This window comes from Mytilus trossulus, chromosome 4 (genome assembly GCF_036588685.1).
Source record: "Mytilus trossulus isolate FHL-02 chromosome 4, PNRI_Mtr1.1.1.hap1, whole genome shotgun sequence".
NCBI lineage: Eukaryota > Metazoa > Mollusca > Bivalvia > Mytilida > Mytilidae > Mytilus > Mytilus trossulus.
Genome location: NC_086376.1, coordinates 95,918,275 through 95,938,465, shown reverse-complemented (window position 1 = coordinate 95,938,465; position 20,191 = coordinate 95,918,275). Strand labels below are relative to the sequence as shown.

General features: G+C 31.8%; 1 protein-coding gene across 1 annotated transcript in view; it reads left to right on the top strand.

The window, feature by feature from the left end:
- Positions 1–20,191, top strand: part of LOC134716925 (scavenger receptor cysteine-rich type 1 protein M160-like) — a 105,690-nt gene that overhangs the window by 38,163 nt on the left and 47,336 nt on the right. The window contains exons 6-7 of the mRNA XM_063579944.1: positions 3,231–3,406; positions 16,344–16,464. Of these exons, the coding sequence (XP_063436014.1) occupies positions 3,231–3,406; positions 16,344–16,464 (297 nt within the window). The remainder of the gene's footprint in view (positions 1–3,230; positions 3,407–16,343; positions 16,465–20,191) is intronic.

The following is a 20,191-nucleotide window of genomic DNA, read 5'->3' as shown; positions in this document are numbered from 1 at the left end:
AAATATCTATAAAGCCAAACAAGTACAAAAATGAAGAGCATTGAGGATCAAAAATTCCAAAAAGTTATGCCAAATACGGCTTTGGTAATCTATGCATGGAATAAGAAAATCCTTAGTATTTTGAAAAATTCTAAATTTTGTAAACAGGAAATTTATAAAAATTACCACATTATTGATATTCATGTCAACACCGAAGTGTTGACTTCTGGGCTAGTGATACCCTCGGGGACGAAACGTTCACCAGCAGTGGCATCGACCCAGTTGTGTAAAAAGTTATCAAAGGTACCAGGATTATAATTTAGTACGCCAGACGCGCGTTTCGTCTACATAAGATTCATCAGTGACCCTTATATCAAAATATTTATAAAGCCAAACAAGTACAAAGTTGAAGAGCATTGAGGATCCAAAATTCAAAAAAATTATGCCAAATACTGCTAAGGTAAAAAAAACAAAAAAAACGTTGTTATCACGTTACACTTTGTACCCGAATTTCCAGAAAACTCGCCCGATTCGGAATAAGTACTGAGGTACTTCAGTGTTAAAATATCCCTATCTTCGGATATGAACGTAGATAATTATAATATAAAAGGTCTTCAAAACTTGATTTTAAAGAAACATATTTCTTCAAAATACTTAAGTGTGGAAGAACACAACTTGCCACACGATAAATATATGTTGATACTTGTAAATTCATGAAGAAGAAAAATAGTTATAACAATTATAATTAACTATATTTTTTTGTATGTTCATAATAAATATGTCTATAAATGTATTGCACCAGAATCCATATTTCCCCCCAAGTCTTTAGGCATCACTTCCATCAGCAGAATCTAGGCGTACTACAAACGGCCCGGAATCATTTCATGCCCATTATAACGAGCACTTATTATCCATGTATTGGTGTGTTTCTGGACACAATTCTTTTATTACAAACCACCACATATAAAAAAAAACAAAGAGCGCTTTATACAGCAGCATAAGTGTGCAGAAGTGAAAAAGAGAAAACACATTATTTGATGAAGCAATTCATAAAATATCAGGATGGAGAAATTTTACGTTTTCGGCACGTACCGACATGTAAAGTCATGTGTTATCAATATTTGTCCATTTTACTACTATTACATATCGGTTCGTTTTATATTTGGGATAAAGATTAAAGCCCCATGTTGACTGCGGTACCCCTGCTTTGACATTTATGCCTATTATGTCTTTTTGTTTTGTTCACACATCGCTGTATTTGATCCCTCTGGCATCTTTCTTCCCTCTTCCATACCAATGAAAGGTTTAAATAGCTTTAAAACAAGGTTTAATCCACCATTTTCTATGTAAGAAAATGCCTGTACCACGTCTAGATTATAATACGGATGTTTTGTGTTATTAAAATTTGCTGTTACAAAAGTATTATAAATTATTATAAATTAAGGAATGTATCTCCCTCATGCAAAGCTTTGATTCCTTTCACGGATTTGGCTATACTTTTTGGACCTTTTGGATTAAAGCTTTTATCTTTTATATAAGCTTTGGATTTCAAATATTTTGGCCACGAGCATCACTGAAGAGACATGTATTGTCGAAATGCGCATCTGGTGCAAAACAATTGGTACCGTTAATTTTATTACTACCACTGGGTCGATGCCTCTGCTGGTGGACTATTAGTCCCCGAGGGTATCACCAGCCCAGTAGCCAGTACTTCGGTACTGGCATGAAACTACGGATTTTTTGTGTTATTAAAATTTGCTGTTACAAAAGTATTATAAATTATTATAAATTAAGGAATGTATCTCTCTCATGCAAAGCTCTGATTCCTTTCACGGATTTGGCTATATTTTTTGGACCTTTTGGATTATAGCTCTTCATCTTTTATATAAGCTTTGGATTTCAAATAGTTTGGCCACGAGCATCACTGAAGAGACATGTATTGTCGAAATGCGCATCTGGTGCAAGAAAATTGGTACCGTTAATTTTATTATGACAAATTTCATCCATTAGTTTATCGTGTTTGAGATATGATTTTGACACTTGATTAGGGACTGCCCTCTTTAAATTTTCAGCGGAGTTCAGTATTTTTGTGGTTTTTCTACGCACTTTTTTATAATTATGATTATTTTCTCCGGACAAAATGTCCATGAACTTACTGGCACGCAATATGGTTGTACCATGTTAACTTTTTTTTATGTTAATGGGGGGGGGGGGGGGGGGGCATGCATAGAGGTAGACAAATAAGCCTTTTTTTATTCGGAAGTCACGTATGTGTTTTGAGTTAGGCAGATATTGAAATAGTCTTAAGCAGTTTTATGTTAAACTCTTTGATGGGGAATAATCATAAATCAATGCAAGTTTGAATGTATAAGCGTGAGGAAAAAATAAGGAATTTTATTTTCTATGGATGTTAATGGACTTTTTGTCAGTGATGAATTTATTATTGAAGTTTGAATTATATAATACAGAATTAATGAGGGGCGAAAGATACTAGAGGAATATTCAAACTCATCAATCAAAAAAAAATGACAATGGTATGGCTACAAAAGAAAAAGTCAAACAAACAGTTATAGAAAAAGACTACAAAAGCACGTACCTTACCACAAACAGGGGGTGATAACAGTTGATCCAAGAGCGTATGGATATCCTGCTCCACTTGCGGCCCCAGTCGTGTTGCACATGTTTTTACAAGCCCGGTAAATAGTATACATTGTACAGTAGGTCAGATTCGTACAAAAAGAACGGGGTTGTACATACGACATTAGGAACATATCCGAAATCATCTTTGAAAAAGGATATTCCATAACGGTCAACCAACTCGAGATGGGGTCCATAAAATTTACGAAGGAAAGCTTTACACTTCATTATTTGGACCTCTTGTTTAAATAGTTTCCTTGCAACCCTCTATCAAGGAAATTATGGTAGGAAATAAAATTCCTGGATTATCGCAGTAATTGGGAGATATATACCCCGTATGCATGCGCTGATGAAATCTCGATACATTAAAGTGGGAAGCTGAAATCTTTTTAGTCGAAAGTTTTGTTTTCAGCCGACCCGATAGTCAGTTTCGAGATGTAAGTCAAGATATGAGACAGACTTTACTGTATCTGTTGTATAAAAGTCGACAAGAATACAGCACAGATGGTTCCAATGGTTCCCAATAAAGTAGTTGCCATTGATAATTAGTTAGACCAAAATTAACCATGTTTCATGTTATTATAGCGATATAAACGCATCTTTTATTATTTTAGCAATGGTTTCTTCGTTGGTAGTACGAATGAATCTGTAACAGGAAAAATATGGCTCGACGACGTTAATTGCTGTGGAGACGAAAACAAATTGGAGCATTGCAATCATGCAAAATGGGGCGTTGAAAACTGTTTTAAAGGCGAAAATATAAAAATTGAATGCAATAATGGGATTGAAGGTACTAATGCAGTAATCAGAATAATTAGTTTTATGCTTTAGTAAAGATATCAGCGACCATTACGCAAAAACGCCGTCGCATTGGCAAGTAGTCCATGTTTTGTAATCTCGAGGTCCAATGTAAAAATTAGCTATGGGCCGAATTGCCGATTTCTTTTTCTTCAGTTTAAATACTGACTAAAATACCCGGGTTATAATATGGTAAGCAAAACGTTGCATATTTCGTTTACACAATACGCAAAAATAAAGTTCTGTTAATATGACTTCCCTATAACGCTTTATAAACAAAGCCATGTTCTAATTATATTAGCACAAAAAATATGTTTGACACTTGCGCATAAACTTACTATTTGCATTCTCGTTGTTTTCATTTTTATCTTCATAAAATTCATATACTTTATCTGCTTACATAAAATTCATCAGTTATTGATGCAAAACAAGCTTATTTAAAAAAATGGCTGCATTTAGGAGCGTTCTTTATGGCTGTTCCGTTCATTTAACAATCTTCCATGTAATGCTGAGTTCACACGTAATTCGAATTCGATTCGCACTAACTAATTCGAATTAGTTTAATACGCAATCGAAACGTTTAACGTCCTAACGTCAATTCTAATTCGAATTAGAATGCGTGTCAAATTCGCTTTACTGTCCTAACGATGTTAACTTTTAATTCGGATTAAAAAAAACGTATTTCTAATACGAATTAGTTAATTCGAATTAGCAAATTCGAATCAATTCGAATTAAAAAAAGAAGAGTGTGTGCGAGGCATTAATGCACATGACTCAGTGTATGCTGTCAAAATTAACAGATGTACAGTATCGCCGTAGAAAATTGGACTTAAAGTAGATTGTTAAGGGTCATCTCATAAGATTATAGACCACTTTATGGAACAAAATGCAGCCAGGTAGTAGAAATTTCAATATATGGCTGATGATGGAATACAAAGAGTATTCAGACATGAAATATGTGATGACAGAGTTAGAAGTTCCGAATTTTCTAAATTGACAGACGAGACCATATTTGTTTTTGAAAACAATGAACAATCCCAGTTTGATGAAGAACTTTTGAAAATTGAAGAATACTAACCATTTACGTGTATTAACCAAAAACCACCAGCCAAAAAGACCAGATTTAAGGAAATGCCTAGCAAGGACGAAATTAAAAAGTTAGCATTGGACAGAACTGTGCAAAGAACAAAACTGCAGAAAGTATGGGATGTAATATAAAAAAGGAAGATGTGGTATGATTGCCAATGAGACAACTATCCACAAAAGACCAAACCTTGTTAGAGGTAGAAGTGATAAAATGCAAAAATATTCCAATGGAAAAAAAATACTATCATAAGTTGATGGTAAATTGGTTTCATTAAAAAATTTGATGATAAATATAGAAAATCGTAAGGTTATAATCGGCAATGAGTCAGCAACCTAGCAATAGTTCTTTCTTTAGTATCTTTTTCAAATATTAAATTTATTTTTCAGTGTCATAGAATAGAATATAACTTAGATAACAGAAATTTTAAAAATCAAATGAAGTATTCTTAAATGAGACGTACCAGTGTATGTAACGTGCGGATCCTAAAATATCATTTTGTCAGTTCTTGTCCATTCGTTTTTGATGCGTTTTGTTATTTGATTTTGCCTTGTGATTATGGACTTTCCGAATCGATTCTTCTCTAAGTTCAGTAATTTTGTGATTTTACTATTTTTTCACTATATATGCCAAAAACTTCTGATGTAGAATGATAAATAAACGGATCATTTTTGAAGAAAATGAAGAGAATTAATGAAAATGTATATAAGTTAGAAATTAACAATACTAGTAAGACAATGTAAGAGATGCAAACAGGGTTTATCGCTTCTAAAGCCATCCATTATATACCGAAATAGGTGAATATTTAGGTCATTTCACGAACAGATCGTGCAGGTGATTTAATAACACTGTGTGGGACAAATTTGCCATTCAGGTATCGGCAAATCTGACTTTGTCGGTTTACAAGATATCAAAAAAAAAAATTTGCCCAGTGATAGATTATTGAAAAATTAAAAAAATGCCATATGTCCCAACTTGTCACTGTTGTCACTCTTGTCACTGCAGCTGATTAAAAGTACATTTCCCATGGGAATATTAGAATTTCCCATGGGAACATTAAAAGTTCCCATGGGAAAAATTACTTTTCCCATGGGAAATTTAGAGTTCCCATAGGAACTTTAAAGATCCCATGGGAAAAGATGAATACAAAAACTTCCCATGGGAACAAATTTTCTTCCCATGGGAACAATTTTTCTTCCCATGGGAACAATTTTTCTTCCCATGGGAACAATTTTTCTTCCCATGGGAACAATATTTCTTTCCATGGGAACAAATCTTCTTCCTACGGGAACAATTGTTCTTTCCATGGGAACAATTTTTTTCACATAGGAACAATTTGTCTTCCCATGGGAACATATTTATATTACAATACGAACATTATTTTCCATTTGATTTGTTTTCTTTAGAAAAATTACAATTTGTTGCAAATACTGGATATGTGAGAATAAAAGAGAATATACTTCTGCCTTAACTGGATGGAAAGCTGTAGGGCATAACACATTTTTGAAACCTGATAAAACATCTCAGAAAAGCAGATTGTCTCCGGGACAAGTTTGCAATTCCGCTGAGTGCAGAAGTTGTTCACCTTCATTTTTGAAGTTGATAACTTGGTTGGTATTGGTTCCCTGAAATTTGTCCTAATTTTTTTTGGCTCTAGCACCACTGTTGAAAAAGTTATGCCCCTTTTTTCAACAATTTCCATAGAGGAAAAGTAGTTTTCCTCAAGGGAAATTGTTTTTTCCTCAAGGGAAATTGTTTTTTCAAGGGAAAAAGATTTCCTTCAGGACAACAAATTTCCTCTAAGGAAATCATTGTTCTTCAAATTTCCTCTAAGGAAATTTCTGAACATCAAATTTCCCTTTAGGAAATGTTTTCCCTTATTTTTACTTGTTAAACATTTCTTCGCTTTTTAACATGTATACAAACAGTATGAATATAATTATTACAAGAGTGTATAGTTGATGCAAATGATATTCAAAACTTTCATAAATGTTTGACTCAACATTTTAATGACATTGAAAATTGATAAAGTCTGACTGTTTAGATCTAGGTATTGTTCATACTTTTTATATGTTTATGCTTATGAAATTAGATATATTATTGCTGCATGTTTATACTTTTGACCTTAGATACATTATTGCTGTATGTTGATTGTCACTTGCTTATGACCTTAGATATATTATTGCTGCATGTTAAAGCTTTTGACCTTAGATACATTATTGCTGTATGTTGATTGTCTTTTGCTTATGACCTTAGATATACAATGTATAATATTGCTGCATGTTTATGCTTATGACCTTAGCTATATTATTGCTGTATGTGTATTGTCACTTGCTTATGACCTTATATATATTATTCATGTTATTTGTGCAGGTTTATTGACACTTGCTTAAGTTATTTTATTGCTGTTTGTATAATTTTCTGTTTTTGTTTCATACATTTTTCTTGATGGTGTTATCTCAGTTAATTATATATAAAGATGAAATATTAAAACACAAATGCCTTATTTGTTATACCAATTGTAATGTTTTGTCTTTTTGAAAATGATATTCTCAAATGTACATAACTTAAATTAAGAAGTGTTGAAATTAAGTAAGGATATGGTATGTGATTACCAATGAGACAACCAAAAACCAGAGATAAAGGTATTTTCAGCCAGTGACTGAACAGCCGTCAACAATGAGCAAGACCTATCAACATTTAAATGTCTGCATGAAAAAAACACAAAAACATTCAAATGGATAAACATAAGACACTGTTTGAAAAGCTATATATGCAAAACTATATACTGAAAATTCAGAAATTATTGCTAGCAATTGTAAGTGCGATTTTTCTCAATCTCATCATTTTTTTGTGTGCAAAATTTAGAATAATCGTGTGTAGTTCATAAAAAATTTCAATATGCAAGTGTATATTATTGTGATTTTAACCCTGTCATTATTTTCACAATAATAAAAACATCAATAAGTTCTGAATTTATAGTAGATTAAAGTTGAAACTTGATTTGCACTATGACACATAGTGATTAACTTTCAATTAAGCATGCCAAGACAAAAATCGTAAAACACACAATTATATATTTCTACAATTAAGATACAAATAAATATTTGTACCCATAATATGTTAGTTCGTTTTGTGAAATTGCTTCACTCATGCAATGAGAGAATCTTTTATGTTTTCTTTATAGATTTCTTTTATAGAATTATTGTTCCCAAGGGAAAACATATTGGTCCCAAGGGAAAAATTATTGTTCCCATGGGAAAAATTATTGTTCCCATGGGAAAAGTATTTTCCTATGGGAAGAAAAGGAGTTCCCTTGGGAAGAAAAATTCCCTTGGGAAATTCAAAGTTTCCCTTGGGAAATTTAGAACTTCCCATGGGAACAAACAATTTACTTATGTTCCCATGGGAACTTTAAAGTTCATATGGGAACTCTAAACTTCTCATGGGAAAAGTAATTTTTCCCATGGGAACTTTCAATGTTTCCGTTTGTAGACGCTGCTAAAATGTTGTTACATAGAAATGTAAAGTTCACAATAGGAAAGCTAAAAAAGGGACGTCATATTGTTATTAAAAAAATGGGGTGTCAATTACAAATCATCATGACCATTTACCTCACTTATCTTTTTTTATTACCTTATGCTCTTGGTAATAGATATTCTTTTTATCTATTACCGATAAAAAGAACACTTAAGTATGTTATTATAATATTTTAGTAACTTTCATTGCTATAAATTGTCACTGCTTTCTGTTTTTTGAACCAATGAAATTTATTTTCTGTTATGCTTAATGCATATTTTAAGTTTTTTCAACGAGTAATATCAAAATATTAAATGAAATTTGGGCTGTAACACCTACATCAACGGTCATATGACACAAAACCTTAGAAAATGCATTATTTTACGGATATATAAATACCGGCAAATAATAAAAGTATTTTCTGCAAAGATTTGCATCCTATTTTACCAACCATATTCTTTTCTGATGCGTTCTGGTTTTTGATACGCTTACAGATGCCACGTGTAGAGCATGATCTGCTCATCCTTCCGGAGTACATGAGATCACCCCTATGGTTGGAGGGGGGGGCTTCGTGTTTCTAAGTCTTTTTTCATGTTGTGGTTTGCGTAATATTGTTTTTCAGTTTTTGTTTGTTTTTGGTTTTTTTTAAACAAAGGCGTTGTCAGTTTATTTTCGATTTATGAGTTTAAATACCCCTCTTGTATCTTCCGCTCTTCTTTAACAGCCCATTCATAATGGTAAATAAAACATCTAACTTAATCCAGAATTAATCTTTAGAAATGTTACAAATTAAAGAGGGACGAACTTGTATCTGTGTCATTCTATCAAGCGATGATAACTTATTGTTTAAGCTTTGTTTGGCTGGTATCAGTGATTGTGAACATTTTGTAAGAGTAAGAGTCCCTCTGTTGTATGAGTTTAAACATTACAACACATCACTTAAAATTATCATTAGATTCGGAGTTACGGCCCTTGACTAAGGTAGCGGGTTGTAATCAGACAAGAGAAAAATTGTAAAATTCGAAGCAAACTAAAGATTAACTGCAACATATTGATGTGTAAGGTGTATCAAAATCATTTCTTTTGACAATTTGCATGATCTTAATATACCAGAATATTCTTAAACTCTTGGAAAATGGCAAAATCTAACGAGGAGAGCCAAGGTGAAGAAAAAATGGCGTCGTATGCCGACGCAACCAAAACTGATCCAAAGACAACAAGCTCTTCGACAATGACTGGAGTCAAACCAGTCTTCGTTCAAGAAATAGACGTATTTGGTTCACTGACAGATCGAGTCACAACAAAAACATTGTACCTTACAAATGTTGAAATGTACCAAACCCTAGGTTATTCAGTTGAGGCACGTTCCATCATAGGACTTCAACGAATAAGAGGACTCTGGCGTATATACCTCGATTGTGAGTCCGCTAGAGACCACCTTATCTGTAAGGGAGTAGAAATTCGGGGTAAACAAATCAATATTTACTCTAGAAACCCTAGGGTAACCACACATGAGAACATAGACACTGTCCGATTTAGAGTGAAAGATGTTCCACTGTCTGCCGATGATGGCCAAATATTAAGAGCTCTGGAAGAACGGAACTGTGTAATTATGAATCACTTTAGAGAACGTCTCAGGTATGAGAATGAGATCACTAACTGTCTCACTGGTGATAGAATTATCATATGTCAGGGTCCTTTATCCCAAGACATTCCTCGCTCTATTACTATAGGCAAATACAGAGCCACAGTCATGTACCGTGATCAACCATCTACAAGCAATCGTCCAAAAAAGTGCTCGAAATGTCTAGCTGATGGGCATAATTTTAGCAATTGTCCTAATGACTGGGTTTGCAAATCATGTGGTAAGGAAGGTCATAAACAAATTGACTGTGTAGAAAATGACCTCTCTGATAACACCCAACACCCTAATGAACAACAAAGCACAAATGAAAACACAAATGATGCTGAAGGCACCACTGAAGAAAATGATACAACACAGCAACCAAATCACACAGATGATCCATCTACAAATAGTGAACATGAATCAACGAGTGTACATGAAGAAGACATTGATATGTCCCAATTAGTAACATCTCTGGGGGCAGAACAACGAAAGAAAAAAAAGTCAAAGAAAGAGAGAAAAACAAAACAAACTCAAATCACCTCATTTGTAATCGGAGCAACAGGAGTCTGTATCAACTCCAGCTAAACAAAAAAACTACAGAAACGTGGAGAGGTCTCCAGTTACCCCGACCCATGTTTTGCATGACAACGAAGGTGATACCACAGCTAAACGGTCAAAAACTTTGGCAACTTAATGACACCAACTGAAACCAAATGGCATTTATCAGTACTGTATATGTAGCAACAAACAGTTTACAGAACCTTTATATGAAAACAAATAAATGTAAAACTAGTTTAAAATTATACTGTAATACATGTTTAGTGATATTTATTTTGTTTATAATCATGATGACATGTGTAACAAAACTCATTTACAGTAGAGTTGAATTTAGTATAGTTTCACAATTTATATCTTTGGTGAATTGCACATTTTATATAAATTTCGCACTTTTCTCATCACAGTTCCAATTAATCCAGATGTGCCTCAAAATTCTTCTCCTTATATCACAAAATGAACACACATATATTTTGCTAACTCTGTACACAAATTTGCAACAGACATACTTTTGCACACAAAAATTCTTAAGTGAATTGACAACAGATGTTCCCATACAGATTCACACTTATAGCTCCGTGTATGCTGATACTTCATATCTAGATTATGTGCAAAACTTTGAGTCCAAATTGGAAAACAGATATATTCCACTTCATAATGCAAACCATTACATATATCTCCTGGAAAAAATAATAAATCTTTTAGCACTCAATAGCTATAAAAAACAATTTAGCAAAATAAAAGCAAAGAAGAATGAGAATAACAAAACATTACGAATAAGACCTGACATAAGAAACACTTATAGTACTGATAAAAAAAAATGTACATATTTACATAAAGAACTCATTATCTTTATCTACTGTAAACTATGTAAATACATCTTTTGTATAATATATTCATGTAAATGTTTTTATTTTTATCTTTCTTTAAAGAATTATTGTAGTATTTATATTATTTTTGTATTGAGTAAAATTTATTTCTCAATTATTGTCTTCACAAACTGTGTGTGGCATATGTTTGTCATAGCTCAGTTTGTAAACAAAGTCACGTTGTTGACCCAAATAATGACCCGTAAGGCGAGGTCATCATGTGTAGAAACTGTATGTTTTGTCAATTTGAGAACAACATTGTGTAATTTTCTTTTACATGATGCGGTAAAGATAAACATTAATGATACTGTGTATCTAATTATTGTGATTAAATTTTATCACTATTTAATATGTTTTTATGTAGGATCACTTCTCACAGTAAAACAATTTGCACTTTGTATAAAGTATAAAGAATTAAATGCTAAAAGTACAGCAAAATTGACCACAATTATTTACCTGTTGAATAAAGTAAATACTCCTGAACTGGTAACAGAAAGAATAAAATCGATAATTGATACTATAAATAGATGGGGGTTCCCCAATCATAAACTTACCTTTTACATTAACAATTATGGCTGATCAAAACCTTCACATCTGTACAGTTAATGCTAAGGGATTACAGCAAGCTGAAAAAAGAAAAAGACTAATTGAATGGACAAAACAACAAAAATGTGATATTCTCCTAATACAAGAAACACACTTTACTGACAACTTAGAAGAATCTTTAAAAAAAGAGTTTGAAGGTGAATTATTCTTCAGTAATGGTCAGAGCAATGCTAGAGGGGTATCTATATGGTTAAAAAGTAGGCTCAACTATAAATTTATTGACTTTTATAAAGATAAAGATGGAAGACTTCTTCTCGTAAATATAGAAATTGACGAAAGCATACTTACAATTGCAAACGTTTATGCACCAAATAATACTAAGCTAAGAAACACTTTTTTTAAAACGGTTAAAACTTTTATAGATAAATATAGTCTTGGACAACTAATAATCGGAGGAGACTTTAACGATATTTTATCTGAAAACGATACTAAAAATAAAAATAAAAGAATAAAATTTGATAAACCAGTCTGCGGACTTAAAACTTTAATTAAATCTTTGAAATTAACAGATATATGGCGTGAAAAAAACAGAGATAAAAGTCATTTTACATGGTGTAAAAGAAATAAAACTGAAGCCACTAGAATTGATTACTTCCTTGTTAGTACTGAAATTAAAAAAAATTGCTCCTCTTGTGATATTAGACCAATTGTTATTCAATACACTGACCATAATAGTGTATCTTTAAAAGTACATATATCAAGAAATAATAAAGGACGTGGATACTGGAAATTAAATAGTAGCGTTTTAAACGATGAAATCTACCTAAAAATAATATACAATCTAATTAACAACTATAAAATTAAAGCAAATGATTCAAAAAATCTAGATACTTTATGGGACACTTTTAAAATAGAGGTTCGAGATTGTACAATTCAATTCTGTAAATTAAAAGCCCTCAACAAAAAAGATTCAATCAATGTGTTAGAAAATCAACTTAGACAACTTAATAATGAAATTCATACAACTAACATCAGAGTTAATGATTATGAAACAAATACCTCCCTGATTGAAAAAATAGAGAAACTAGAACAAGAGTTAGGAAATCTTTATAATGAAAAAGTAAAAGGTAACCAAATAAGATCAAGGGTAAAATGGATTGAAGAAGGAGAAAAAAATACTTCCTACTTCTTAGGTCTCGAAAAAGCCAGGCAGTGCAAAAAAACCATCACTAGATTGTATGATGTAAACAATAATATAATTATTGATCAAGAAAAAATACTTAACATTGAAGTTAACTATTATAAAACATTATACTCCTCAACTAAGCCTGATGTGGAAGATACTAAAAAGTACTTTAACAATATTAAAAAATGTCCAAAATTGAGTGATACTGAAAGTGATTTATGTGAAGGAAAAATAACAGTGCAGGAATGCACAGATGCAATATTCAAAATGAAACTAAATAAAGCCCCAGGTCTAGATGGACTTAATGTTGAATTTTACAGAAAATTCTGGGAAAAAATAAAAGATTTAATTGTATCAGTATTTAATTTTTGCTATAAAAAAGGAGAATTATCATCTTCACAGAAAATTGGAGCAATATCATTAATATACAAAAAAGAAGATCCACTTTCTTTAAATAATTATCGCCCAATAACTCTGTTAAATTATGATGTAAAATTGTTGGCTTATGCACTTGCTCAAAGATTAAAACAAGTATTACCAAAAATAATTCATACTGATCAAAAAGGTTATATAAAAAATAGATACATAGGCTTCAATATAAGGCAAATACAAGATATTATTGATTACTCAGAGAACTTTAAAGTAGATGGCGCTATACTTTTTGTTGATTTCTCTAAGGCATTTGACTCCCTCGAATGGAACTTTATGTCAGAAACTTTGGTAAAATTTGGCTTTAAAAGTAGTTTTATAAGATGGATTAAAACAATGTACACAGACATAAAAGGTTGTATACTCAACAATGGTTGGGTGTCCAGCAGTTTTAACATTTTTCGGGGAATTCGACAAGGATGTCCAATTTCTTCGTTAGCCTTCGTATTAGTGGTTGAAATTATGGCACTAAAACTAAGAGAAGATAATAATCTTAAAGGTTTAGAGGTGAAACTAGATGGTAAAAATTGCTCACTTAAAATATGTCAACTTGCAGATGATACAACACTATTTCTTAAATCACCAAAAGATGTTAGTTTAGCAATGAATATAATTGAAACTTTTGGAAGTTTATCAGGACTACAACTAAACAGAAATAAAACAGAGGGATTTTGGTTGGGAAAACTTAAACATAGCAGAGACAAATTTGAAAACATTAATTGGAAAACAGATAATATTAAAAGTCTTGGCTTTTATTTTGGTTATAACAATCAAGACTGTCAAAAACTAAACACTGATAAGCAGCTTAAAAAGTGTGAAAAAATAATATCAAACTGGATGAAAAGAAATTTAACATTAATAGGTAAAATAATAGTAGTAAAATCATTAATTCTACCAAATTTAACTTATATTGCATCAAATATGTACATACCAAAGGAAATAATACAAAAGTTTAAAACTCTAGTATATAATTTCATATGGAATGGGAAAAAAGATAAAGTTAAACGTGCAACTCTTTGTAAAAACTATCTAGAAGGTGGGTTAAAAATGATCGACATAGACCTATATCTCAAAGCTCTTCAATTGCGATGGATTTTAAAACTTAAACAAAATTCTGGTGATAATTGGACAATCATACCCCAAGCTTACTTAAACAAATTTGGTAAAAACCTCTTGATATTTCAAATGAATATTAAAAATGTTAATATGTTAGACAAAAAAATATTTAAATCCCTTCCTGAGTTCTATCAGCAATTGATTAAAACTTGGATAAATGTTAAGGGAGGACAGACAAAGATCCCACAATCGTTTCTAGACATAAGAAAGCAGATTTTATGGGGCAATCATAACATACAAACAAAAGGAAAACACTTATTATTTACTAAATGGATTGAACATAATATTATGTATGTAAATGACATACTTGATGAAAAAGGTTGTATATCAGAAAATAAAATTTTATTTAAATTAAAAGATAAACGAGATTGGATTAGAGAATTATCATTATTAAAGAAAGCTATTCCAAAACATTGGCAGAATATTTTAAAACAAGAAAGCTCATTTAAAACAAAAGTAAATATAAAGAAAACAAAAAATCTGCAAATACTAATCAATCATAATATCCATCCAGAAATGAGTAATAAAGAAATATATTCAATACTAATTGCCCCCTATAAGCAAGAAAAACCTGTAGGTATTCTGAAGTGGGAAAGAATTCTTGAAGAAAATTTAAATATAAAATTTAAAAGCACTCTTAATTTTATATTCAATTACCTAGAAAACAACAAATTTAAGATGTTCAAATGGAAACTTCTCAACTTCATCCTTCCATGCAACGACTTATTAGTACAGTGGAAAGTACTAGAAAACAATTCTTGCAATTTTTGCAAAGAAATTGACAACTATAAACATTTTTTTATTACTTGCCCTTATAATAATACTTACTGGCAAGAAATATACAAGTTATTACTTTATCTTAAAATAGATAGACATATTTTAAGGCTAGAAAATTTAATAACTGGCTATAAAATAGCAGATGTAAAATATTTTGATATAAACACCCTGATAACAGTTATATTCTTCTCCATATATAAAGCACATTTTGTTTCAAACAAAAAAGAATCAAAGATAGAAATCTTTAAAATTTTCAAAAAAGAAATATATGACATTATAAGATTAAATTCGATAAGAAATATAGAAACCGGGAATACGTTATTAAAGACTTCAGCATACTGTAACCTGTAAGTAAAGGTATAGTTTGTTTTTAACAGATAAACAGATGCTAACTTCCCTTGGCCTTGTATAAATATTTCACCACGAGGTGCCAAGATAAACCCGCACAGCAAATAACCTTTTGAATTGAATTTAAAATTATTTCATAAACTTACCTAGTTATGTTTTACTAACATAGTCAAGCAAGTAAGCTTAGACAAAGTAAATCCTTCAAAACAAAGAATATTAAAGTAACTCCAATACACAGGTAACCACCTGTGAGAAAGTAAACACATATAATAAACACAAAACGATACGGTGTAGATCCGTTATTTTTCCCGACTTGTAAGCAGACTAAATCAATGTATATTGATGTTAATTTAATTTATGTATTATGTCTTATTGTATAATACTAACAATTATAAAATATTTTATTATATATTCTCCCTGGATGTATAATAACTGATATACAGGGATACTTAGCCTAATGCTGTAAGCTAGGTAAATTGTTAAACAGCATTTAGTGCAATAAAGATGATTTAATTGTTTCAAAAAAAAAAAAAAAAAAAATTATCATTTAACAAATAAACAGTTATTCGCAAAAGAAAAAGTATCTTGCACTTTTGTTGTTGTTTGTAACCTAACCAAAAGTAAGTAAGATTGTGTGTGCATTTTTTAGTGATTAATGTTTTGTTCCATGCAAGGATTTGATGTTGGTGATTGATCCTTTGTATTCACTTTTAAATAAATTTACAATTTGACGAAAATGAGATTTTGTAATGACATATTACTGCATTGCTGACTGACTAATAACCCACTTCTTTTAATCCTATGTTTAACACAAATAGCTTTCATAATTCCTTTTACAATTTCTCACATGAATATTTATGGTTTATTTTGTAGGAGACGTTCGAAATTCTTCAGGAAAACTCGAGATACTGCACAACAACGAATGGGGAACAGTGTGTAGAGACAACTTTGGCAAAAACGAGGCTCTAGTGGCTTGCAAGCAGCTTGGTTACAGGTGATTGCACATGATTTTCACTGATTTTACCAGAAAGTTTATGAGCCAAGATGTCTCGTCTTGTCCTCGTTCTAAACAAGTTCATTGTACGTACAAAGCCAATGTTGATAAATATTCCGTATCAACGTTTAAAAAAATACATGATGATTTTGAAGAATATGTTCTATGTTCAGACGTTGTATAACATCTTAATGACGTGTTATACTGATCTTTTTATTTGTCCTTGAACATTATTAACCTTTATTGTTACGTCTATTTATGGTAATATGCTTTCGGCAAGGCTCGGTACTTATACATCCCACAATTTTGTAGTTGTGCTTAGCAAAATTGTGTATGGTTATCTTTCAGTTTTGCTTTTGTACTTTGTCTGAAGAGTGTTTTGAAATATTCCATTTTAATTTTCTTTAATTTTACAGCGATTAAAATTACATTACAATGTTGACGAATGTACCCCAATCTCAAACATTTTTACCTATTATGGCTATTTGTTTTGGTCACACATTGTTGTCAGTATTATCTAATTTATTGTGACTGAGAGGTTTAGCTAGAAATGAAAGCAGGTTTATCCTTCGTTGTTCTACATAATTAAATGCCTGTTCCAAGTAAGGATTATAACATTTGTTTTCCATTCTGATGTGTTTGATTTTTCGATTTTGCCATGTTACAAAGGACTTTCCGTTTTCAATTTTCTTTAGAGTTCGGTATTTTTGTTGTTTCACTTTTAAGCTCAACTGGCCCGACGGGCCAAGTGAGCCTTTCATCACTTGGCGTCCGTCGTCCGTCGTTGTTAACTTTTACAAACAAATTCCTCTGAGCCGCTGGGCCAAATTTAGCCACAATCATCATCAGGGTATCTAGTTTTAAAATGTTTCCGTTGACCCGGCCAACCAATAAAGATGACCGCTTTGCTAAAATAGAACATAGGGGTAAAATATAGATTTTGGCTTATAATCTGAAACCAAAGCATTTAGAGAAAATCTTATAGGGTAAAATTGTTTATCAGGTCAATATCTATCTACCCTAAAATTTTCAGATTGTTGTCCCTGAATTGGTAATATTGAGGAAATTGTGCCGTTTTTTGGTTATTATCTTGAATATTATTATAGATAGAAATAAACTGTAATCTGCAAAAATGTTCTACAAATCAAGATGTTCAAATACGTCAACGTGATCAAAATGGTCAGTTGACCCCTTAAAAGGAGTTGTTGCCTTTTATAGTCAATTTTAAAACATTTCATAAATATTTGTAATCTTTACAAAAATTTTCTGCTCTGAAACTACTTAGACAAATTTAACCAAACTTGTCCATCCACAACCACCAATAGGGTATCCAGTTTTAAAATTATTCCGATGATCCCGCCTTCGAACCAAAATTAGTACATATGGTAAAATGCAGTTTTGCCAAATCTGACAAAAGGAATTGTTGCTTAGGTCAACATATATCTACCCTGAAATTTTAACACCATTCAGTCAACACGTTAGTTGGTTGCTGCCCCTGAATTGGTAATTTTAAGAAAATTATGCTATTGGTTATTATCTTGATTATTAATATAGATATAGATAAACTGTAAACAGCAATAATGTACATCACAGTAATTCCTAAAAATAAGTCAACATAACCAATTGACCCCTTTAGGAGTTATTGTCATTCAGTAAGATGAGTTTTTTTACAGTCAATTTTTAACAATTTTCATAAATTTTGTAAAATATTGTCCACTGTAACAACTGGGTCAAGTTCTTTATAGATAGAGATAGTTGTAAGCAGCAAGAATGTTCAGTAAAAGTAAGATCTACAAACTCCATCCCCAAAACACAATTTTGTCATGAATCCAGCTGTGTCCTTCGTTTAATATGCACATAGACCAAGGTGAGTGATAAAGGATCTATAGAGCCTATAGTTCATGTTACAAGTGATATATACATTCTGCCAAAAGTTAAGCACCAACAGTTTTTATTGCAGAAATCAGAAACACCTCAAAAAGATTAAATGTTTATGTAAACATTTTGCTAACATAAATGTATACCATAAACAAACCATAAACTTGTATTCTTCCGTCTAATTGTCGTAGCAGAAATCCACTCTCTTCTGACCAATTAATTTGTACCAACTTCTAATGTTCAAGTGTCGATGGCCTTTAGCCCATTGAAACCTGATTGTACAATACCTGTCGGTTAGGGTGGGTCTCTTGACAATACCAAGTGTTCTTAGTTACCTTTATGAAGTCGACGGGTCAATTTGCGAACACTAACATGACCACCTGGGTGCATAAGTGTCTAAGCTGCTCGGCAGGATTAATTGAGTTGGATAAGCCACGACGACTAAGCGGCCTGTCATGTTGACGGGTAGTTAAACGGGGTCTTCTGGACATTGGTCTATCATTTACAGTTTCTGTGTCAACATGACGTTGCGATAAATATTGAAATGGTTACCTAGTATACTCCTTTTACTCGGCTATCGGCATTTGACATGCCAATTGCTTGTCAACGTTCAGCCACAGATAACGTACGCCTTTCCATAAAAACAATGACTTGATGACTGTCTTATTTCACCGCAATCGTGACAGTAGGAAGATGATTTCAAAGTATCGAAACAGTGTATTTGTAAAAGTGCAGATGACCTTTAATAAAACGTTGCTTGACGGGCCGTGTTTATCAAAGTGCAATCTTTTTGGTATACTGTAGTAATACATTTTCATAGTGTATGTTGAAGGCAATGCATAACTCTAAACATTTTAATAATTTGTTCTCATTAGTTAAACATTTACATTTGGGACCTTTTGGATTATAGCTCTTCGTCTTTTATATGAGCTTTGGATTTCAAATATTTTGACCACGAGTATCACTGAAGAGACATGTATTGTCGAAATGCGCATCTGGTGCAAGGAAATTGGTACCGTTAATTTTATTAAAAAAATATTAATCTTATATAATTATATATAGGCAGTGCTTAACTTCTTTTACGAATTTACTTATTCAATTCACAAAAAGCGTAGCTTTTGAGCGTGTCTATATATGATTTGTAATATGTTTTGGCTATGACACATGTCAAAGGTTAAATCCTGACCAATACATGTAAACTTTTACTTTACTTTTTGATATGTCAATCAAATAGTGGCGTGATACTGTATCTGGTTTTCAGAAAATTAACACTAATAGCATAATATGTCAGTAGAATTTGTATGTCCGATCAATGTACGTTTAATTAAACGAATTGTTGTCGTGGAATGCATACTCGATAGCCATTATGTGTTATTGAATTATTCCTTTCCCGTAAATTCTTGAAAGGGGGGAATGACTTCTAATGAGACATCTCTCAGCAAGAGACCAAATGACACAGAAATTAACAATTATAGGTCACCGTACGGCCTTCAAGAACGAGCAAAACCCATACGGCACAGTTACCTAAAAAGGCCCATAAATGACAAATGACAAACAATCCAAACGAGAAACCTTCAGTTAATGCAGTGGTTTTAGCTCCACCCATTCTTTGCTATTCAAAAGAGAAGCCGTTAACGACATGATTAGAGAGTGAAATATTTTTTTCAAAAAAAAATATTCAGTTAACGCACTTCTATAAATAATAGAAATTAAATTACTAGAAGACCAAAGCAAAAATTACAATCCATGTTACAAGTTTTGTTAGCTAAAAGCCTGTTATTAAAAAGACGATTTTGTCACTGTTTCACCAAAGCTTTTATATATATTTTGTAAGTTTATAACCAGATTG